Below are 23,966 nucleotides of genomic sequence, written 5' to 3'. Positions count from 1 at the left end.
GAAGCTAAGGACATACGGCCCCCTCCCTGCCCTCCTGGGCCCTGACTGCGTTGCTCTTCTTTCAGTCTTACCTCCCACAGCTTCAGTCTTTTGGGGAGTGGGGCTTAGAAATATGATGAATGGAACCAGAGAAGGGGGCCTGGAGGTAGAGACCTGGGCCAGTCTCCAGATGACCCTGAATAGTGGAAATGTAAAAATTTCAGTAAGGACTGCAGTTTAACCAGCCAAAAAAGGCCCTTGCTAGGAAATGGAGGAGGAGAAGAAAGCAAAAAGCATGAGAGAGGGAGGGAGCAGGCCCCAGTGAGGAAGAGCTGCGGTAAGGCCAGCCCCCGCAGGGCCTGCAGGGGTCCTGCTTAGAGCCTCACCCGGGGGCTGGTGCCTGGGAAGGGACCACCGACCTCCTGCAAGGCTGGGCCTGCGTTTGTCCCCCCTCGGCTCCCAGGGAGGCGTGACAGTCCGTGCTTCCTGTGTCATCATTTCAGAAGCAACTGATAGTCTGCAGCTCTGACAGTCTTCCCTTCAAAAGATCCCTGTTCACAGGGGAGGCGCATGAGGAGTGCAGGGGGCACGCAGGCAGGGGAATCCCCCCCCAACTTCTCCTGGGCCCTGGGGTGAAGCTCGGGGGGCGGTGTGGGAGCCCCAGCTGTCCACACCACAGCTGGTGTGAAAAGGGCAGGATTTTAACTCAGCTCCTCTGTCTGCCTGGTGCGATGTTCTTGTTTTCTTTTTTTAGGCAATAAAATGAAGTTTCTCCACAAGAAATAGCCCTCAACCCAGAATCCAGGGAAAACTTCCTCCCAGGGCAACCACGTCTTAAAAATAGTCCTGGCGGCCTTCCTGAGAAGCCAGTCCTTGGTTGTCCCAGGTGCTGGGATGAAGGCCTGGATGGTTTCCGCCCACCCCTGGGGTGTCCTCAGGGACAGGACCCCAGAGCTGCAGGCAGGCAGCTTCTTCAGAACAGCATTGGACATGGGACCTGGGACCAGGCACGTTCAAAGGGATTGTTTTGGTTTGTTGGATTCGGGGCGTTTGTTTATTTTTTTTTTTAATCTTAGATATTAAAAAAGAAGAAGAAAAGTGTTTGGGTTTTCTTTTTATTACGCCAAGGCTAAGACAGCTGTCATGTCCTGTGTCATGAACCTTTCCCGGGTTCATCCTGCCTGGCAGCTCATGCTGGAGCCAAGGGGAGGAGACTGGGAAGGAGCTGCCCCCAGGGACTTGGAACCGAGATGCTCCCCGTGGCAGAACTGGGGACAGATTGGGGGGTCAAGGGAGAGACACCGTGGCAACACCCGCGGGCACTGCAGACCCCATGCCGCGGGTGTCAGGGCGGGAGTCCTCTCTGGGAAAGGATCGCAGGGAGTGGAGTGCGGTCTGTGCTGGAAAGGAGGACGGGACAGCAGCAGGATCTGGTTTCCTGGGATGAACAGCTCTTTCAGCCCGGCCGGTGACGCCACCTGCTGGCCGAGCCCACTTGTCGTCACGTCGCCAACGCCTCTGGTCCCAAATGGTCCTGATTCTCCTGGACGGCCTCTTTTCCCTCAGAGGCCGCAGAGCGCGCCCCTGCCCGGGATTCCACCACTTTTACAGGTATACACAAAAAGAGGCTATCTCTTCGTAAGATGTTAATAAAATATTCTTAGGGCCCTAAAGTTTATGATGCTGCTCACCTTAAAGTCCGCAACCCACAGCCATTCCTATTTTACTGCAAGAGATTTTCTCATCTCGTGTAGGGCCCAGAACAGCACGTGTAGTCGTACACGCCACACATGTAGGATGAATGGAGGGGCTTCTGTTGTCATCAAGAAGCAGCATCAACGTTGGGTACATACATGATTCGAATGAACTTACAAAAGGGAAAGAGACTCACAGACTTAGAGACCGAACCTATGGTTGCTGGGAGAGGTGGGGGAGAGATTGGGGGGAAGGGACAGTTAGGGAGCTGGAGACAGACATGTACACACTGCTATATTTAAAGTGCCTACTGTACGGCACAGAGAACGCTGCTCAGTGTTATGTGGCAGCCTGGATGGGAGGGGAGTTTGGGGGAGAATGGCTGTGTGTTTATGCATGGCTGGGTCCTTTCACTGTTCACCTGAAGCTATCACGTCTTTGTTAATCGGCTATACCCCAACACAAACTAAAAAGTGAGAAAAAAGGAGCATCAAAACTTTTTGCAGCGAGGGGAGGAAGCAGGAGGCGTGGGAGAAGGCTGCACTCCGGGGGGCGCCATCCTGCCCCAGTGGGAAGAAAGCCTTGGGCGACACAGGCATGCTCTCAAAGCAGGCCTCAGGGCCCCTCCACGGGCAACCCACTGCCTAGTGACCCACCAGGTGGGTTCCCTCTGGGTGGCACCAGGAACCCTACAAAAACACACAAAAGGAATGTGCTCTGACCCTGGCAATGACCCTGGGGCCTGGGCTGCCCAGCAGAGGTTCTTGACCTTTAAGGAGATGGGAGCAAAGAGTCTTCTGAGAAAAGGACGAGAGGAAAATGAGGAGAGGTCAACCTTTCACCCCGTACTAGGGGTTCTTAACTAAAGTCATGGTCCACCAAATTGTATCCAAGATTTGGTGTGTCCATTCATTTTGGGGGCAAGAATCCATAGTTTACATCAGATCTGAAAGGGTCCAAGGCCCCCCAAAAGGATAGGAACATAACAATTACCTAGGTGTATAGATATGTATGGTTGGGGGTTGGGGAAGACTGAAAGAGAATCTCTGGATGTGGGGACTCAGGAATTTGTAACAAGCGCCTCAGATTAGTTTATTAACACCAATATTCTGCCCAAAGATGATCACTTCCTTAATATTTTGGAATATACTTTCTTTTCTAACTTATTTCATATTATATTGTTTACTCAACACCTCTCAGTGAATAAATGTACACTTTTGTCAACATTTCCAATGGCTATGTAATATTCTGTTTTGCAGATATGATAAATGTTATGTTACCAACCCTCTCATGCATGCAAGATATTTCCAATTTTTAATATCATAAAGAGCATTGAGAAGAGCACCTTTGTAAAAGTTTCTTAGTACATATGCCTTGCTTTCAATTTTAAAGATTATTTCTTTACTTATTTTGGGCTGTACTGGGTCTTTGTTGCTGCGCGGACTTTTCTCTAGTTGCGGTGAGCAAGGACTGCTCTCTAGCTGTGGTGCGCGGGCTTCTTGTTGCGACGGTTTCTCTTGTCGCAGAGCATGGACTCTGGAGCACAGGCTCAGTAGCTGTGGTACACAGGTTGAGTTGCTCCGTGGCCTGTGGGATCTTCCGGACCAGGGATCAAACCCTGTCTGTGCCTCCTGCATTGGTAGGTGGATTCTTTACCACTGAGCCACCAGGGAAGCCCCAATTGTCATTTTTGCTTAAAGTAAATATATCTACAGAAAAGGGCTCAGATCATGAATACACAGCCTGGCAAACTTTCACAAAGGACCACATCCATGTACCGAGTCCAGGAGCAGAACATGACCGGATGCAGCTCACCTTACCAACATCCCTCCCACCCTACTCAGCATAAGTTCAAACTAAATCAGCTAAGGAAGTGCTTCATTTTGCAAAGTGGTAATTGAGGATGGGGAGCATCAGAAACCAGAGAGAAAAATAGGATTGTGATTCCCTGCTCACAGTCTAGGGCAGACCTTGGATGGAAAATGCTATTTGGGTTTAGAAACCAAGTGTGACCAAGAAACATGGGTGTGTTAGAACATGGCCACTCCACCTTTTCGTCTTACCGCACACCAACAGTCTGTCCAAGAACCAAGTCCTCTGATTCCATTTTAAAAAATTAAGAAAAAAGCCTCAGACATTTTCCAAGAAGAATGCGTATTTAGAAGCATTCCATTATCGTGTTTCAATTCCGGGTCAATCACATGGTCATGAAAACCAGCTGGAGCAGGACTTCTGGGTGGGTTCCATTGCTGTAGACTATCCAGGATACTAGTGGGCAAGGGAAGGGATGCGTGGGAGCAGGTGTGGTGGCATGTCTGGGTAACTGGCCGGAGATAGGGAATCTGAAAGAGAAGGCAGCTGTCACCACTGCTGAGACAAGGGAGAGTGAGTTCTTAGAAATTTTCACACAAACCTTTTCTCACGCAGACCAAGAACAATGAGAAGATCTGTTATTTGTTATTTCTTTTTGCCCATTACTACGTTCAGTTCAGGCTTCCCAGGTACCACTAGTGGTAAAGAACCCACCTGCCAGTGCAGGAGACACAGGTCCATCCCAAGGTTGGGAAGATCCCCCGGAGGAGGGCATGGTAACCCACTCCAGTGTTCTTGTCTGGAGAATCCCATGGACAGGGGAGCCTGATGGGCTACAGTCCCTGGGGTCACACAGAGTTGGACACGACTGAAGCGACTTTGCATGCATGCACACATGTTCAGTTCGTCATGTGTGTTATTTGATCACTTGAATGTAAGCATCATGAGGGAAGGGACTGCGTCCATCACGTTCAATGCTAAATTCCCAGAGCCTAAAATCAGTGCCTGGCACAGAGTCATCTCTCAGTAAATGTTTGCTCACCAAAGCAACAATTCACACAGTAGTACTAAGGTGGGACTGTACTGACTCTGTCGCAGGCAGCAAGCTCAGCAGAGATGCATGGGTACCCCTCCAAGTCAAAGGAGTACTTCATCAGGAGACATCAGCCAGCTCCTGACTGTAACAGCCACTTCCGGTAGCTCAGATATCTTGTTTTCAGCACAAGCACCAAGCTCCTAGGAGACCACATTAATAATCAGAAGGTTGCTTGGTGAGTAGGAAAGCAGAGCAAAGGTGTTGGAAAGTCTTCAGGGATATCTCCCGTGGAGGGGAGGAGAGCCCAACAGACTTCCCTGTCTCACAGAGGGTCTGTTCCCCTGGACATTTCCCCTGCCCCCACCCCTGCCCTCCAATTTTTTTCTTTGTTTTATTTTACTGGGGGGAAATTCACGTAACACAGAAGTCCATTCATCACTCGATGGATACTTGGGTTTTTTCCACCTTTTGGCTATTGTGAATAGTTCTGCAACAAACATGTGTTCATGGATTTGTTTGGGCTTCCCAGGTGGTGCTAGTGGTAAAGAAGCTGCCTGCCAATGCAGGAGATGTAAGAGACACAGTTTTAATCCCTGGGTCAGGAAACCCCCTGGAGGAGGGCTTGGCAACCCACTCCAGTATTTGGGCCTGGAGAATTCCACCGAGGAGCCTGGCAGGCTACAGTCCATAGGGTTGCAGAGTCGGACACAACTGAAACAACTGACTGCACACGCACACGTGTATTTGTGGGAATAGTGGACTGAGTTGTTCGTGCTCAATTGTGTCTGACTGTGTAACCCCATGGGCTGCAGCCCTCCAGGCTGCCCTGTCCATGGGATTCTTCAGGCAAGAACACTGGAGTGGATTGTCATTTCCTCTTCCAGGGGATCTTCCTGACCCAGGATGGAATTCACATCAACTGTGTCTTCTGCCCTGGCAGGCAGATTCTTTACCACGGAGCCACCTGGGAAACCCATTGGTTTGAGTACCTGTTTTCAATTTCTTTAAGTATATACCTACGAATGGAACCGCCAAGTCATAGGTTAATATCTACATTTAAATTTTTGAAGCACCATCAAAGTGTTTCCCACAGAGGTTACAGGATTTTATACTCCTGCCTACAAGGTATGAGGGGTGCCCGCTTTTCCTATGTTCCCTCCCTTTCTTCAGACAGATTCCAGCTTTCTTAACTCTGTCCATCACCTTCCAGCCATACCTCTCAGAGGGGACCCCATGTTTCTCAGGGGTGATTGGCATCACCTGCATCAGATCCACCTGGGATATTAAGTACAGATTCCTGGAATCCACCTTGACTTATCTGGGACTGAAGCCCTAGAGCCCTTGATTGGCTGCAAGTTTCCCAAATATCTTCAAGTACTTCCAGGTCTCTGTCTTAGATGATTCACTTCTTTAGGTGACCCATCTCCTCCCTTATATGTAAATTATCCTGTAAGTTTCACTGACAGAGTAATCTTAGGGCCAAGTTTTGAAATTAAGACTTTTGCACGCATGGCCCAAGTTCAGTATTACATAAGAGCTGATAAAGAACAAAAATATTGATGAAAGCTTACAACAGTCCACAAACCTGGTAAATTCAGGTTGTGGGGTTTTTTTGGTGGGGGGGGGTGGGGCGGTGCAGTGGTAAAGAATCCACTTGTCAATGCAGGAGACCCAGGTTCAATCTCTGGGTCATGAAGATCCCCTGGAGAAGGAAATGGCAACCCACTCCAGTATTCTTGCCTGGAGATCCCCAAGGACAGAGGAGTCTGATGGGCTACAGTCCACGGGGCCGCAAAGAGTTGGACACGACAGCATGCACATTAATCACCTTGGGTAGGCTTAAAAGCAAACCCACTGCGGTACAGGTTAGACCCCCGAAAAACTCCTGAGGCGAGATGGCTGCGGGAGTGAACTCACAGGAGGGCAAGGCAGGCGGAAGCTGGAGCCTCAGCTCAGAGTTCAGCGGGGTTGATGTGAACTGAGAGTTCAGACTTGGCTGCTTGGGACGGGCTGGAACAGGCAGAGGAGGAAGGGGAGATTCCTGGCTGAGCAAAGGTTACTAAGGAGAGCAATAGGCAGGTGAGAAGGGCCGCTTAACTGCTGGCGCCTGTCAAGGCCAATTAACTTCCCTCCCTGGCTTGTCCAGCAGCCACGCCTCACCCCCACCCAGCTGTTGCTCTGGGTTGTGCTGCCAGCCTGTAACTTCTTCCAGGCTACAGTGAGCAGAGGCCTGCTGCCAACCTCCCTGACACGGGGCCAGGGAGCCGTCTCACCTTTGATCAACGCTGGGCTCCCTACCTGCCCCTCTGACTCTCCTTGCCCTCAGCCTTCACCCCTCCTCTCCTGACCATAATTCTGGAGCCCACAGTTCAGTAATCCTACCACCAAACCTCACCACAGGTTGTCCTTCCCACCACGGAGCTAATTCCCTGACCTGCACGGGCGGAATGTGGGCCGAGTTGTTTTTCTGGCAGATTCAGGCGGACCCACCCTTTGCTCTCGTGGCCCCTGGACAGGTGTGAAAGGGCTTCTTATCCGAAGGGGCTCTGGGTGGCAGCAGACCTGACAAGCCAGGGGGCAGCTGACATGGGTCCTGAGAAGGGCAGGGCCTGGCCAGCTGACAGCTGCCCTGGGCGACCGGAGCCCCAGTGGTTCCCAGGCTAAGGACGCTTTTCTCCCCTCTCTGCCCTGGTTTATCCAGCCTGGGAAAGCTCTGGGCGGGAGCTGAGGTGGCACACAGCCCTGCCAAGGCCAAGCCAGGGTCAGCCAAGCTAGGGTGACTCACAGGGTCGGGGTCGGTGCCTTCCCAGCAGCGTGGGGTCTGTGGGCTCCGCATCCTTGGTTCTGTCCACCAAATGGCCCCGCAAGGCTGGTCAAGCCTCACTTTGTGTGGAGGTGGAGCTGTGGAAGCAGAGGGCTGTCGAAAGCCCCCTCTCTCGAGACGGGGACATTTGCCTTCTGGGGGTATGGGGAGGGTACGGGCCCTGCCATACTGAGGGGGACCGACTCTGCCGTGCACGTCAAAATGTTGCTCTTTAAAAACAGAAAGCAGGTGATTGCACAACGATGTGAATGTACTTAACGCTGCTGAACTGTAAACTTAAAAATGATTAAAAACTATCAGATTTTATGTCACGTGCCTGCTGTCTTAGAAAAACAATTAAAAAAAGCCCATAGCAATAACTTTGCAATGCATTTATATTCAGTGCAATTAAATTAACCTCAATGGTAAAGAATCCACCTGCTAATGCAGAAGACCTGGGTTCAGTCCCTGAGTTGGGAAGGTCTCCTGGAAAAGGACACGGCAACCCACTCCAGTATTCTTGCTTGGGAAATCCCATGGACAGAGGAGCCTGGTGGGCTACAGTCCATGGGGTCGCAAACAGTCAAACATGACTGAGCCGCTAAACAACAACAAATATGTTATCCAAGGGCTTCCCAGGCGTTGCTGTGATAAAGAATCCGCCTGCAATGCAGGAGATGCAAGAGACGCAGGTTTGATCCCTGGGTCGGGAAGATCCCCTGGAGAAGGAAATAGCAACCCACTCCAGTATTCTTGCCTGGGAAATTCCATGGACAAAAGAGCCTGGCCAGCTACAGTCCATAGAACTGCAAAGAGTCAGACATGACCGAGCACACACTTGTATCATCCACACAGTATTTCCACAGGATAAGCATCGACTTCTTCCTCTATGCAGTTGTTTCCTTTCACCCTCCAGAGACTGATCCTGGGAACACTTTCTAAGTCTACGTGGGAAAGAAATACTGTTGTTGTTAATGTTTAGTCGCTAAGCTGTGTCTGACTGTTTTGCGACCCCATGAACTGTAGCTCACCGGGCTTCTCTGTCCGTGGGATTCTCCAGGCAAGAATACTGGACTGGGTTGCCATTTCCTTCTCCAGGGGATCTTCCTGACCCAGGGATGGAACCTGTGTCTCCTGCCTGGCAGGCAGATAGATTCTTTACCACTGAGCTACCTGGGAAGCCGAGGACAGTAATATATGTTCTTAAAACTTTGAGTTCTTACCATCACAGGACTGATCCAGGAGATGGTGAAGGAGCCCTTTAATGCCTTCCTCAGAAGTGTGGGGACGACAAATGGAGGCTGAGGACAAAGCCAAGTGCCTGCCGTCTGCATGGCCCAGCAGAATTTTGCTAACCCTGATCTACCCTCCTTCCTCTGCTTTCTAGAAGGCAGTCCCTCCTCCTTCCTTTCTCAGCCTTAGAGCTCCACCTTCCCTCAGCCCAGAGATAAGCTCTCTCAGAGAATCAGGCTGTGGTGATAACATCCCCACAAGGCATGTTCAACCGCTGACTCTTAAGCTATAACCCCACAGGTGTGGATTCCAGAGCTGAGACCAGTGCTGGGGGAGGAGAGAAGATGTCATTGGTGCAGGGGGGAGGGGTCTGTCCTGAATGTCACCACCACCACCACCACCACCCCTGGGGACATTGCCATCCCACCATGGTCTCCATCATGCCTGCCTCGCCAAGCAGCTTCCCAGCACCCACACCTGCCAAAGTCTGAGGCCACACAGTTTGCCTGGGTGCCCCGTACAGACGCCAATGACCTTCAGGGCAGCCCTGAAACCTCCTCACTTGAAGTCGAGTGTGGGAGAGGGTCTGAGCCCTCCCGAAGCCCTGCTCCTCCTTTGCAGCATCACCCAAGCTGCTGCCCACAGCAGGTGAAGAGAGGGGCAAGCTCTTGAAGTGATGAGAGAATGTTCTGGAATTAGACAGTGGTGATGGTTACGCAACTAATAGAGTCGCAGCAACTTTGCGACTATATTACAAACCACCGGATTGTACCCTTACTTTTATTATTTATTTATTGTTAGGTTGCAGCTTCCAGCTTGAAGGGTCTTAGTTCCCCGAGCAAGGATGGAACATGTGTCCCCTGCATTCAAAGTGCAAAGTCTTAACCACTGGACCGCCAGGGAAGTCCCCGGAGGGTACACTTTAATCATTAAAAAGATGCATTTTTGTTTCATTTAAAATAAATAAGACCAAAAAAAAAGCGAACTTTGTAGTATGTGAACTATACTTCAATTAAAGAAAAAGACGACACCAGCTACTGGGGGACAGAGGAGAGTAAGCTTGGTGTATGGGTAAGCTGAGCCTGCAGCCACCCCAGGTTACAGGACCCAAGGGGCTGCAGAAGTTAGGAACAGCGCCGCTCACACCCCACCATCAGGAGAGAGAACCCCTCCTCCACCGTCTTAGTGTTCGGCTCTGGTAGTGGGTGACTTCTGTCACAGCAACTCCTGTGACAAGTAACATAATTACCACAGAGTCTTACTAACAATTCCCCCATACGCTGCTCATTAGGCTTGTTTTCAGGATTCCCTGGCTGGCCAATGGCTAGGACTCGGCACTTCCACTGCAGAGGACCTAGGTTCAACCCCTGGTAGCAGAACTAAGAACACACAAGCCACAAGCTGGGCAGAGCAGCCAAAAAAATATTTACAAAGAGAGAGAGAAGCGTATTTTCACTACAGCAGCTAATAGCATCATCTCCTCTGACCCTTCGCTCCCTGCTTTACTTCGTGTTCTGCACACCAAACTCCCAGCAGTATCTCCCAGAGGGATCCTCCTCCCAGAGACTCATCAACTGGCTGGATCCAGACTTCAAACAGTTCACTGAATCTTGGCCCTGAAATAAAACCTGAAACAGCTCGAACATTCTGTCCTGGACCACACCCCACACTTCCACAGGCCCTCACTGTTTTATATTTTTTATTGGAGCATAATTGCTTTACAGCACTGTGTTAGATTCTGCTGCACGGTGGAAATCAGCCATAAGTGTATCTGTATCGCCTCCCTCCCACACCCCTATCCCACCCCTTCAGGTTGTCACAGAACACTAGGGTGGGCTCCGGGCTACACAGCGGCTTCCCACTAGCTACCTATTTTACACATGATAATGTATACATGAACCCACTCCAGTATTCTTGCCTGGAGAATCCCCATGGACAGAGGTGTCTGGTGGTCTACAGTCCACGGGGTTGCAAAGAATCTGCTAAGCACAGGAAAAACACAGTGTATACATGTCGATCCTCATCTCCCAGTTCGTCCCATCCTCCCCTTCCCCACCTGTGTCCACAGCCCCGTCCTCTGCGTCTGTCTCTATTCCTGCCCTGCAAATATGTTCATCCGTACCATTTTCCTAGATGCCACATATATGCATTAACATATGATATGGCATCTGTCTTTCTCTGTCTGACTTACTTCATTTATAATCATCTTTAAATCTATGTATGTTAGAATTCCATGCATGGAACTTCGGTCCTCTGAGCAGATCTGGAGGTCTCCTGTTGAAGAAGCTAACCCATTCCCTCCAAACACAGGCTTCTAAACACAGGCCGTTTGGCTGCCTCTACTTCCCCAAAGATTACATTCGTTTGTGGCTGAGGGGACTTCCCAGGTGGTGCTAGTGGTAAAGAACCTGCCTGCCAAAGAAAGAGATGTAAGAGACTTTGTAATAGTTTGATCCCTGGGTTGAGAAGATCCCCTGAAGGAGCGCATGACAACCCACTTCAGTATTCTTGTCTGGGAAATCCTATGGACAGAGGAGCCTGGCAGGCCATAAACCATGGGGTCGCAAAGGGTCAGACACAAGTGAGCAACTGAGTGCATGTCCACATAATCAGTAAAGGATTCAGTTCAGTTCAGTTCAGTCGCTCAGTCATGTCCGACTCTTGGCGACCCCATGAATCACAGCACGCCAGGCCTCCCTGTCCATCACCAACTCCCAGAGTTCACTCAGACTCAGGTCCATCGAGTCAGTGATGCCATCCAGCCATCTCATCCTCTGTCGCCCCCTTCTCCTCCTGCCCCCAATCCCTCCCAGCATAAGAGTCTTTTCCAATGAGTCAACTCTTCGCATGAGGTGGCCAAAGTACTGGAGCTTCAGCTTCAGCATCATTCCCTCCAAGGAAATCCCAGGGCTGATCTCCTTCAGAATGGACTGGTTGGATCTCCTTGCAGTCCAAGGGACTCTCAAGAGTCTTCTCCAAAGTCACAGTTCAAAAGCATCAATTCTTCTAGGACCTAAAATATATAAATAGCCCCTAGGAATCAATAAGAAAAGGCAAACAATCTAGCAGAAAAACAGGCAAAAGAAAAGCATAAATAGGCAAAAGAAGCGGAAACGCAAATGTTCTATAAGCAGATGAAAGTGTTTTCAAATACAATATTAATCAGAAAAATACACATTCAAACCACTACATGTTACCATTGCCAACCTCACAGATGATCAAAAGTTCAAGTCAGACAATTTTTTTAATTGAAACGTAACTCACTTCACATACTGTACCGTTTGCCCTTTTCAAGTACAGACTTTGGTGGTTTTTAGCACAAAGTTGTACAACTATCAGCACTGTTTAACTCTAGAACACTTTGATCACTGGAGAAAGATTACATCTTTTTTAAACTGCTGAGGGCAGCAGCTTGGGCCATAGCCTGGAGTAAGAACAGGGACTTGGGAGCATTCAGTTTCTCTGGGATATACGGTTTAAAATGTAAGAATGTGGAGCAGCAGGATATGACAGGACTAAATAGTATCGACCCTGAAAAACTGACATTACCAAGTAATGGATTACCAATGACCCAGTAATTCCACTCCCGAGCACTGTTGTTGTTTAGTCACTAAGTCGTGTCTGACTCTTTGCGACTGCAAGGACAGTAGCCCACCAGGCTCCCCTTGTCCATGGGATTTCCAGACAAGAATACTGGAATGGGTTGCCATTTCCTTCTCCAGGGCATCTTGCAGACCCCGGACTGAACCCGCGACTCCTGCATTGGCAGGCAGATTCTTCACCACTGAGCCAGCCGGGAAGCCCACCCCTAAGCATACACCCAACAAAACACAGGCACGTGTGCATCAAAAGACACGCACGGGAATATTCAGAGCAGCAGCATTTGTAATAGACAAAAACTGGAGGCAATGAAATGTTCACCAGCTGTAAAATGGGCTGGCCCTGCAATGGGACACTATGCTACAGAGAAAGTGAAAGTCACCCAGCCATGTCCAGCTCTTTGCAACCCCATGGACTATACAGTCCATGGGATTCTCCAGGCTGGAAGACAGGAGCAGGCAGCCTTTCTCTTCTCCAGAAGATCTTCCCAATCCAGGGATCGAACCCAGGTCTCCCACATTGCAGGCAGACACTTTATCGTCTGAGCTACCAGGGAAGCCCTCAAATGCAACAGTGAAAAACCCATAAACTATGCCATGTGCATCAATATAGAGTAATCTCACAAGTACAAGATAAAGCAGCAAGAAGCAGAGGATATGAGTTAGATTCCACTTAAATAGAATTTTAAAACAGGCAAACCTAGTAATGTGCTATTTAGGAATCCATGTGTAGGTAAAAACAAATGTTAAGAAAACCAAAGGAAAGATTAATACAAGATTCAGGAGAATGAGCTGCTTAGGATCAGGATGTGTTACAGAAGAGGCACGCAGGATGGAGAGGGGATAAACTGGAGCTTGGAATTGACACATACATGGTACTAAATGTAAAATAGGTAGCTAGGAGCTTCCCTAGAGGTCCAGTGGCTACGATTCAATGCTCCCAATGTAGGGGACGTCCAGTTCAATCCCTGGTAAGAGAACTAGATCCTGTATGCCATGGCTAAGATCCAGCACAGCCGGGCTTCCTTGGGGGCTCAGTGGTAGAGAATCCACTTGCCAGTGCAGGAGACGTGGGTTCGATCCCCAGTCCAGGAAGATCCCACATCCATGTGGCAACTAGGCCTGTGCACCACAACTGCTGATGCCCAAATGCTGTAGAGCCTGCACTCCAAAACAAGAGGCGCCATGGCAATGAGAAGCTCATGAGCTGCAATTAGAGATCAGCCCTACTTTCTGCAACTAGAGAAAAGTCCACAGAGCAGCTAACACCCAGCACAGCCAAATAAATAAATGCTATTTTTAAAAAGAGAGAGAGATCCAGCACTAAATAAATATTTTTTTAAGATAGCTTCAAAAATATAGGAAGTCTCCTCAATACTCTGTAATTGCCTATACGGGAAAAGAATGTTTAAAAGAAGGAATAGACGTCTAAATAGACGTTTAAAAGAAGGAATAGACTGATTCACTTGGCTGTAGATCTGAATTTAACACAACATTGTAAACTAACTATTAATACACTCCAATATAAATTAATTTAAAAAATAACAGGCTTCCCTGGTGGTTCAGTGGTAAAGAATCCGCCTGCCAATGCAGGAGACATGGGTTTGATCCCTGGCCCGGGAAGATCCTGCATGCCTCAGAGGAGCTAAGCCAGTGCACCTGAAAGAAAAGGGAAAACCCGCGGCACACAGGACTGGACTTTTCAAACCTTGATATGGGTGTCTGGGTGTATGTTCTGTTGGAGGAAAAACTTTCTCTACACTCTTACGGCCTGTGAATTAAACTTGCAAAAGGAAGATTGACAGGATAAAAGGCACTCAAGTTTTGTTGATATTTATGTGCATGGAAGTTCACAAAAAGTAAGTGAAAATCAGAGAAATGGTGAGACTCAGGGGTTCATATGCCATTGTAACAAAGGAAACAAGGCTTGGGCTTCAAGGGACGATAAACTGTAGAGAAATGACTAGGAAATGCATGCGGGAAACTGATGACAGATGGGGTTCTGTTATAAGATCCGGTTGTGCACACTCATGTCCACGCTGACCTTCCATCTCCGGAATGAGAGTTGCACCCTCTTCCTAGAAAGTTCACAAAGGAAATGTATGCCCTGCTTTTAGGAGGAGAAGGGGCAGAAGGGCAGAGAACCCAGCCCTCATCTATTCATTCTCAACTGCCTTAAATTCAAAATGGACAGGTGGCGCTAGCAGTAAAGAATCCACCTGCCAATGCAGGAGAGTCAGACGCAGATTCTACCCAGGAGTCAGGAAGGCCCCCTGGAGGAGGAAATGGCAACCCCCTCCAGTATTCTTGCCTGGAAAATCCCATGCGCAGAGGAGCCTGGCGGGCTGTAGTCCGTGGGGCCGCAAAGAGTCGGACATGACGGAGCACACAGCAGGCATAGACATTTGTGCGCTAGTTTGGGGCAGGGGTCGGGGGAATAGATGGAATTCTCACTGGCAGACTGAGTGTCCTAGCCTCACCTGGGGAAGGAAAGAGATTACTTTCAGCCGCCGTTCCAGATCCTGGCCTGTCCCCTGGGGAGGCCCTGGCACCCAAGGGACAGTGAGGTTTGGAAGGAGGGAGGCAGAGACCATCTTCCCCCATTTCTGCCTCCAGGTGACTGTGGAACGGCGGGGACAGCTCCTCACCTCCTGCCCCTCCGTCTCACCACCTGTAAAGTAGGTGAAGAGGTCCCTTCTGACTCCAGACTTGACTGTCTGCTGCAACGCCTGCAGCCGCAACCCAGAAAAGTGGCCTGGAAGCCTGGTCAAGGCAGGACCCCAGGGTTTTCAGCTAATGGGGCCATTGAGAAGATGCAAGAGGGAGGGCGACCTGTGGACCATGGCAGGACAAGAGGGGGCATGAGGAGGAGGAAACACGAGTGTCTCCCAGGCAGTGAACAGGCAGTGAGTGCTGGCATCTCCCAGGCCGTGAACAGCTGAGCTGATCTAGAAGTCAGGGCATGCCTCAGCCATTCTTAGCAGCTATTTATAGCTCCTGCACCTCCGTGTTTCATAGCTGCCTGAGATGTACTGGCTGCATCCTCTCTGCAGTGAAGTCTGTCTTCCGGGTGAGCACACCGGGCTCCTGTGCAGGTCTGACTTACACAGGGCTTTGCATAGAACAGGCGTGCAACTGTGTGTGCTGTCTGTTCCAAATACGCCTAAACCCATTCATAGTTTTTAATTTCTAAATGTATTAAATTACACAAAACAGGGCCTTTCCTGGTGACTCAGTGGTAGAGAATCCTCCTGCCAATGCAGGAGACGTGGGTTCGATCCCTGGGCCGGAAAGATCACACATGCCACAGAGTAGCTAAGCCCATGCGCCACAACTACTGAGCCTTGGCTCTAGAGCCCAGGAGTCGCAAGTACTGAGCCCACCTGCCGCAACTACTGAAGCCCGAGTGCCCTAGGGCCCTGGCTCTGCAACAAGCCACTGCGATGAGAAGCCTCTGCTTTCTTCAACTAGAGAAAAGCCAGCAGAACAACGAAGACTCAGCACACTCAAAAGTAATAAACAAAAATAACACTTTAAAAATACTTAAAATTGCACAGAATATAAAACCAGCATCTTAGCCATTTCTGAGCAGAGAGCTCCCAGTGGTGGACATATTCACACTGCTGTGGAGCCATGACCATCCTTCATCCCCTGAACCTGCTCACCATCCTCAACTGAAAACTGGTACCCATTCTCCCAGTTCCCCTCTCCTCCCTTCCCGCGGCCCTACAGCCTCTATTCTCCACTCTGTCTGTATGAATCTGAGTAGTCTAGGTAGCTCATATACACGGAATCATGCGGTATTTGTCCTAAGTGACTGGTTCATTTCACTTAGCATAATGTCAATGTACACTCATGTTGGAGATTTGTCAGAATTTCATCCTATTTTAAAGCTGAATCAGGGACTTCCTGCGGTCCAGTGGTTAAGAGTCTGCCTTGCAATGCAGGGGATGCGGGTTCAATCCCTGGTTGGGAAACTAAGATCCCACATGCCGAGAAGCTACTGAACCTGAAAGCCACAACTAGAGAGGCCAAGTGCTGCAGCTAAGACCCAATGTCATCAAATAAGTAAATAAATATTTTTTAAAAATTAAAAAATAAAGCTGAATCATATTCGCTCCATTGTATTAGTTCCTGGACCAGGAATGGAACTGGTGCCCCCAGCAGTTGAAGTGCAGAGACCTAACCACTGGACTGCCAGGAAATATAAACCACATTCTGTTTTATCCATCCATCTGTCAACTGACACTAGGGTGCAGTGTTGGAACCAGAATCCCCTCTACCAGAGTATAATCAAAAGGAATCAGACAGCTTTCTAGTTAAAGACTTCAGCCTTTCATTGATTTAGGGGAGGATCTGAAGAGCAGTAGAGAAGAAAATGGTAACCCACTCCAGTATTCTTGCCTGGAGAATCCCATGGAAGGAGGAGCCTGGTAGGCTACAGTCCATGGGGTTGCAAAGTGTCGGACACGACTGAGCAACTTCACTTCACTGAGGAGCAGTAGAGAAGAAAATGGCAACCCACTTCAGTATTCCTGCCTGGAAAATCCCATGGCCAGAAAAGCCTGGTGGGCTTCAGACCATGGGGTTGCAAAAGAGTCAGACACAACTAGACCGCAGTAACTGATCACCCAGCAAGAAGATTTTATGACAAATGGCATTTTTGCGGGGAGCCGGGCGGGGGCAAGGGGGTCTCAGGCTCACAGGATTATTGTCCCTGAAACCCCAGGATTGAGAATTCTGAAGGGGAGATACAGGCTGTGGTCAGAGAATGGGCTCTAAGAGCAGTGGCTGGAGGCACAGCAACTATGGGGGCTGAAAAGGCCTGGGTATAAACAGTAGAGAAAGTGGTCCATTGGCTAAGACTCCAAGCTCCCAGTGCAAGGTCCTGAGTTCCATCCCTGGTCAGAGAACTAAATCCCTAATGCCACAACTAAGAGTTCACATGCCACAGCTAAAGACCCCACATGCCACAAATAAGATCCCACGTAGCCAAATAGAATAAATAAATATTAAAACAAACAAACATACAAAAGATATCTGGGATTTTTTTCAAGTAGGAGAGATAGATATTAATATTATTGAAGAGTAGTTGATTCACAGTATTATGTTAGTTTCAGATATACAGCAAAGTGACTCAGTTATACATACATGTATCTATTTTTTTTTTCAGACTCTTTTCCCTTATAGGTTATTACAAAATATTCAGTATAGTCCCCTGTGTTATGTAGAAGATCTTTGTCAGTTATCTACTTTATATATAGTAGGGATTTTTTTTTTTTTTTTTTTTTTAAGGTAGGAGATAACCCCTGAGGGTGAATGCATGGAAAACTGGAGTCAGCATGGTCCCTGAGGATTTTAAAGAGACCCAGCCTTCTGGTCTGGCCTGGGGAAGAGAAACTGCAGGGCAAGTCCAGAGTCCCTGAGGAATGGTCAAGCCCTATTTCCTTCAGTAACAGGGTTAATCTGTTTTCCGGGACAGCTTGTATGGAGAAAACTTGCCTGGGACTCGGAACCATTCAATTAACAGGGTAGGTACCCACTGTGAATGTTAACAGCTGCAGGACTCAAAGGCCCGTTTCTCCCACTGCTAGACTGTGATCTGTCCAGCAGCGCCAGGCTCCAGGATGGGGGGCTCTCCACTACCTGCAGGACCATGTCCAACCCCTCTGTGTCCTCCCCACCTCCCCACAAGCTGGCTGCAGCCTCCAAAAGTGAATGCAGAGCTCCCCGCAGCTTCCTCCTCCACCAGCTCATCCCTGAGCTCTGCGCCTGTGTGTTTGCCATCTGACTCAGCTCACTCAAAACTCAGCCCAGGCAGCACCCACCACTGCCTACCCTGCTCTCAGCAGTGTGGCATCAGGGCTGCCCCTTCGACTCCTGAAGCACCTTGCAGATGCCTCTAGGGCTGCACGTTTCCAGTAAAACATCCTGCTTTGGGGTCTGTTCTAAACTCCTTGAAAACAGGTGCTGTTTCTTTTGGCCTTTGTTTCTCCCATTCATTCACTCATTAGACACGTATTCATGAATGGCAAAAATGTGCCTCACACGGCTCTAGTTTGAATGAATGCATGCCCTGGGTTTGTGCCTTGTTAACTCTCATTCATTCATTCATTCTACACACACTGAGTGATAGATACTGGAGGTACAACAGTAAACAAATATAAATACAGTCATGCTCTCAAGAGATTTTGGGGGTAACATCGATGTTCAAATAATTGCATACAAACACACGTACTGTTGCCATCATAATGGGTGTTATGAAGGACGGGGAATTGGAGGGTGAGAGTGGATCAGAGGGGTTGGACTTGGTCGGGAGTTTACAGAACATTTCCCCAAGAAAGTGATACTTGAGCTGAGGTTGGGGAGAGGAGGGACTAACATTCCAGAAACAGGGAACAGCATGTGCAAAGCCTCATGTCATACATTGGTTAGAAATGGAATATCTGCCTGCCAGTGGCTCAAACCATTTTATTTTTTCCCACAACAGGAAATATGGAGCTGGTGTCTGCTGGCACTGGGCCAGCTGCTGCAGTCTGTGTTTTAGGCCTTTCTGCTCTCTGTTCCACCATCTTCTGTATGTTACTTCTTGTGCTCCAGCTGGGTCTCTTGTCGGTCTAGCTCTAAACATCAGGATGGTTTTCAAAGTCAGGAGGCAGAGAAGACCAAACAAAAGGCTGTCACTTCTCCAGAAAACCCAGGACATCTTTGCAACAGGCCTGCTCACATCCTTCCCCTCACAGCTCATTGGCCAGAGCTGGTCATATGACTAGGCTTCCCAGGTGGCTCAGTGGTAAAGAATCTGCCTGCCAATGCAGGAAACGCAGGAGATGTGGGTTTGATCCCTGGGTCAGGAAAATCCGCCCTAGAGGAGGAAATGATAACCCACTCCAGTGTTCTTACCTGGGAAATCCCATGGACAGAGGAACTGGCGGGCTACAGCCCATGGAGTCACAGAGTCAGACATGACTGAGCAACTAAGCTCGCATGAGCAATCATATGGCCATCAGTTACTGCAAGGGATGCTGGGAAAGTTAGTATTGCACTTCAGTGGTGGGCATGAGCAGGAGAGAGAAGGGTGGGAATGGCTTGGTACAGCTTTTGCACATGGTACAGGGTGGGAGGGAGCAAGGCAAGTTCTAGAAACTGACGAAAGGGACTTTTGTTGAGATGGTGGAGCTGGAGGGGTGGGTAGGGGCCTGCATTAGTTTGCTAGGGCTGCCATAACAAAGTACCACAGACTAGGCAACTTAAACAATGTAAATTTATCATCTCACTGTTGTTGTTATTCAGTTGCTAAGTCATGTCCAACTCTGCAACCCCATGGACTGCAGCATGCCAGGCTTCCCTGTCCTTCACTGTCTCCTGGAACTTGCTCAAACTCATGTCCATTGAGTCAGTGATGACATCCATCCATCTCATCCTCTGTCGTCCCTTTCACCTGCCTTCTATCTTTCCCAGTATTAGGGAAAGCACACTGACAGAACTGCCCACCCTGGCCAGACACCACAGTAACCATTTGCATAAGTTGTTTTATGACGGGAGGTCCTAGTAAGGAACTCTGAACTAATGAAGCCACCACCAACAGGAAGAGTTCAGGAAAGATCAAAAGGAGACACCACGCATCCAACCACCTCCCAGAATCCTTGCTAGCATCCATCCTGGCTGAACAAGATGTGCACCACCCGGAAGGACTCTGAGTCAGAATGATTGGCTAAAGACAACCAGAAACTAATCCCATCACCAGAAAATCCAAGAGTCAGCCACGTGGCGGGCCAGTTCTCCTGGGTCCCCTTACCCTAATGTGCTCTGCCCAGGAACCTTTACTAATAAAACCTCTTGCTTTGGCAGCACATGAGTCTCTTCGGATAATCCATTTCTGAGTGTTAGACAAAAGCCCAATTTCAGGCCCTGGAAGGGGTTCCCTTTCTTGCAATACCAGCATCAGGGTCTTTTCCAATGAGTCAGCTCTTCGCATCAGGTGGCCAAAGTATTGGAGCTTCAGCATCAGTCCTTCCAATGAACACTCAGGACTGATCTCCTTTAGGATGGACTGATTGGATCTCCTTGCTGTCCAGCCTCACAGTTTGGGAGGCTGCCAGTCCCAGGGTTGCTTTCTTCTGAAGCCTCTCTTCCTGACTTGAAGATGGACCCTGTCTTTTCCTCGTCTTTCCTTTTTGTGTCTGGGTCCTAAGTGCCTCTTCTTCAAAGGACACCAGTCATGTTAGATGAGCCGCTGCTCCACAGCAAAAGAGGCCACCACAGTGAGAAGCCTGCGCGCTGTACCTGGAGAGCAGCCCCGCACCCCCACCTCAAGAGCAGCAACAAAGACCTAGAGCAGCCAGAAAAAAATGAAAACAAAAAGGCCAGGATTTAGGCGTAGGGGCGGGTAGTAGGGGGTGGGGTGATGGGGGCTGGGGGTGGGAAGAGAGAAAGAGGAAGTCATCTGTAGCCCTGGGCCTTGCTGGTGGTCCTGTGGGGGAACCAGTGCCCAGGAGGCTGCCTGGTGCTGTGAGAGGGGCTGTAGACACCAAGCTGACCTGGGGTCTATGAGCTAAAGGCTCCCCTGCAGGCTAAGGGGCAGGCTATTTGCTTCTCCGCGTCAAGGGTGAGTCCTGGGAGCTCAGATTCCAGTCCTGGGAAATGTTAGTCACTCAGTCGTGTCCGACTCTATGTGATCCCATGGACTGCTGCCCACCAGGCTCCTCTGTCTTTGGAATTCTCCAGGCCAGAATACTGGAGTGGGTTGCTATTTCCTTCTCCAGCAGTCCTGGGAGGACATAGAAATGCAAGTATTCTCTGCTCAGCTCTCTAATCAAAGAGCACTGGTTTTACCTGCCAATCATATGTGCACTTTTCTCTTTTGAACAACAGATGCAAGATGCCACGAGATATACATTAGAAAACGTAGGGATCCTCTCTGGATATAAAGGTGACTTTAAGCAGAAGACATCTGAAACTCAGCAGATGCAGAAAGAAACCTTTCCCCAGCTTTCCTTATCTGACTAAAAGCAGCAATTTCTAGGCAATGAGGATACCATAAATCCACTTAATGACCCTTGAGAAGACAGAAATACTGTGCATGTCCATGTAGACAAGCATTACCACAAACCTTCTCATCTCTCACCTGTTCTCCTAAAAACCCACTGGGCTTCCCTCAAGAAATCTATTGGGCTTTTCCCATAAAAGCCTTCTCTCACCCTCCCTACTAAGTTATGTATATAAACTTTTAACCATTGAAGGCACCAACTACTCTTATGCATATGAAACAAACTCTTTTTTCCTTTTATCAATTTAATTAACATGCCCTAGTTAAGAGAGTGGAGAAAGTTTTTTTCCCCCGCTGGAATAACCACCAAATTCAGAATGCATTGGTCTAATCCTTCAGATAAAAGCTCCCTGATAAGTGTGGAGCCAAAAGTATAAACAGAAAGCTAGACAGATGCTCTGTACCTGTGATTAAGGGGTCTGTGTTGTCCCTACCCCCTACTCACAACATCCCTCTGTCTCTTCCCTCTTCAAGTAGCCACCCCAGGGTGACCCCTGCTTCAGCTCAGTTTCACTGGCCTTGATAACTTCCGCCTGGCTGGTAGATTCTCACGCAAAGGATGAGAGGAGGATGAAAGGATGTCAGGAGGAATCTGCTCCTGGAGACTCTGCCCCTCTGTCCCCATTGCTCCCTACCCAGCTACCCTGTCTTTGCCACATTGAGCCTGACTCAGTGGGCTCCAGCCATACTGGGATCAGGCGTTCCTAGACTATAGCATGCATGCTACCATCTGGGGGCTTCTACACTCACCCTTTCCGTCTTAGACCCTCTTCCTTTAGATTTTAAATTGGCTTGTTCTTTTGAATTCACTAGGTCTCTGTTCAAATATCAGTCTTAGAAAAGACTTCCCTGATAAACTCATCTAAATGAATGAATAAGTGAATACATTCACCAATGCCCATTTAGGCTGTACCTGGAAAAGCCGTTTTCTCAAAAAGATCAGTCAGTCAGTCAATTCAGTCACTCAGTCGGGTCTGACTCTTTACTACCAAATGGACTGCAGCACACCAGGCTTGGCTTCCCTGTTCATCACCAACTCCTGGAGCTTACTCTAACTCATGTACACGAAGGCGGTGATGCCATCCAACCATCTCATCCTCTGTCATCCCCTTTTCCTCCAGCCTTCAAACTTTCCCAGCATCAGGGTCTTTCCCAATGAGTCAGTTCTTCGCATCAGGTGCCCAAAGTATCGGAGCTTCAGTTTCAGTATCAGTCCTTTCAATGAATATTCAGGACTGGTCTCCTTTAGGATGGACTGGTTGGATCTCCTTGCAGTCCAAGGGACTCTCAAGAGTCTTCTCCAACACCATAGTTCAAAGGTATCAATTCTTTGGCACTCAGCTTTCTTTATAGTCCAACTCTCACATCCATACATGACTACTGGAAAAACCGTAGCTTTGACTAGATGGACCTTTGTTGGCAAAGTAATGTCTCTGCTTTTTAATATGCTGTCTAGGTTGGTCATAGCTTTTCTTCCAAGGAGGAAGTGTCTTTTCATTTCATGACTGCAGTCACCATCTGCAGTAATTTTGGAACCCAAAAAACAAAGTCTCTCACTGTTTCCATTGTTTCCCCATCTATTTGCCAAGAAGTGATGGGACCAGATGCCATGATCTTAGTTTTCTGAATGATGAGTTTCAATTCAACTCTTTCACTCTCCTCTTTCACTTTCATCAAGAGGCTCTTTGGTCCTTTGCTTTCTGCCATAGGGTGGTGTCATCTGCATGTCTGAGGTTATTGATATTTCTCCCAGCAATTTTGATTCCAGCTTGTGCTTCATCCAGCCCAGCATTTCACATGATGTACTCTGCCAATCTCAAAGAAAGGCAATGCCAAAGAATGCTCAAACTACTGCACAATTGCACTCATCTCACACGCTAGTAAAGTAATGCTCAAAATTCTCCAAGCCAGGCTTCAGTGATACATGAACCGTGAACTTCCAGATGTTCAAGCTGGTTTTAGAAAAGGCAGAGGAAGCAGAGATCAAATTGCCAACATCCACTGGATCATCGAAAAAGCAAGAGAGTTCCAGAAAAACATCTATTTCTGCTTTATTGATTATGCCAAAGCCTTTGACTGTGTGGATCACAATAAACTGTGGAAAATTCTGAAAGAGATGGGAATATCTCTTGAGAAACCTATATGCAGGTCAGGAAGCAACAGTTAGAACTGGACATGGAACAACAGACTGGTTCCAAATAGGAAAAAGAGTGCGTGAAAGCTGTATATTGTCACTCTGCTTATTTAACTTATATGCAGAGTACCTCATGAGAAATGCTGGACTGGAAGAAGCACAAGCTGGAATCAAGATTGCCGGGAGAAATATCAATAACCACAGATATGCAGATGACACCACCCTTATGACAGAAAGTGAAGAGGAACTAAAAGCCTCTTGATGAAAATGAAAGAGGGGAGTGAAAAAGCTGGCTTAAAGCTCAACATTCAGAAAACAAAGATCATGGCCTCTGGTCCCATCATTTCATGGGAAATAGATGGGGAAACAGTGGAAACAGTGTCAGACTTTATTTTGTGGGGGCTCCAAAATCACTGCAGATGGTGACTGCAGCCATGAAATGAAAAGATGCTTACTTCTTGGAAGAAAAGCTATGACCAACCTAGACAGCATATTGAAAAGCAGAGACATCAGTTTGCCAACAAAGGTCCGCCTAGTCAAGGCTACGGTTTTCCCAGTGGTCGTGTATGGATGTGAGAGTTGGACTGTGAAGAAAGCTGAGCACCGAAGAATTGATGCTTTTGAAC

The 23,966-nt window shown here is 48.5% G+C and overlaps 1 protein-coding gene and 1 long non-coding RNA gene across 11 annotated transcripts in view; one reads left to right on the top strand and one right to left on the bottom strand.

Annotated features, from left to right (window-relative positions):
* The window catches only part of DENND2A (DENN domain containing 2A), a 98,572-nt gene extending 97,495 nt beyond the window's left edge, over positions 1-1,077 (top strand). For all 10 annotated transcript variants that reach the window (XM_015095408.3, XM_027968876.2, XM_027968874.2 and 7 more), the window contains one exon: positions 734-1,077. In XM_015095408.3, coding sequence (XP_014950894.2) covers positions 734-765 — 32 coding nt within the window. In that variant the 3' untranslated portion in view covers positions 766-1,077. The remainder of the gene's footprint in view (positions 1-733) is intronic.
* On the bottom strand, positions 783-8,710 carry LOC132659769 (uncharacterized). Its single transcript, XR_009600547.1, has 2 exons — positions 8,549-8,710; positions 783-4,016 (listed from the first exon to the last, which is right to left on the bottom strand). It is a non-coding gene; the product is annotated as an uncharacterized LOC132659769 (long non-coding RNA).
* Between the last annotated feature and the right edge of the window lie 15,256 nt (positions 8,711-23,966).

Source organism: Ovis aries, chromosome 4, assembly GCF_016772045.2.
Source record: "Ovis aries strain OAR_USU_Benz2616 breed Rambouillet chromosome 4, ARS-UI_Ramb_v3.0, whole genome shotgun sequence".
NCBI classification, from domain to species: Eukaryota; Metazoa; Chordata; class Mammalia; order Artiodactyla; family Bovidae; genus Ovis; species Ovis aries.
The sequence above is the reverse complement of the archived record's forward strand: the minus strand, read 5'-3'. Positions and strand labels throughout refer to the sequence as shown.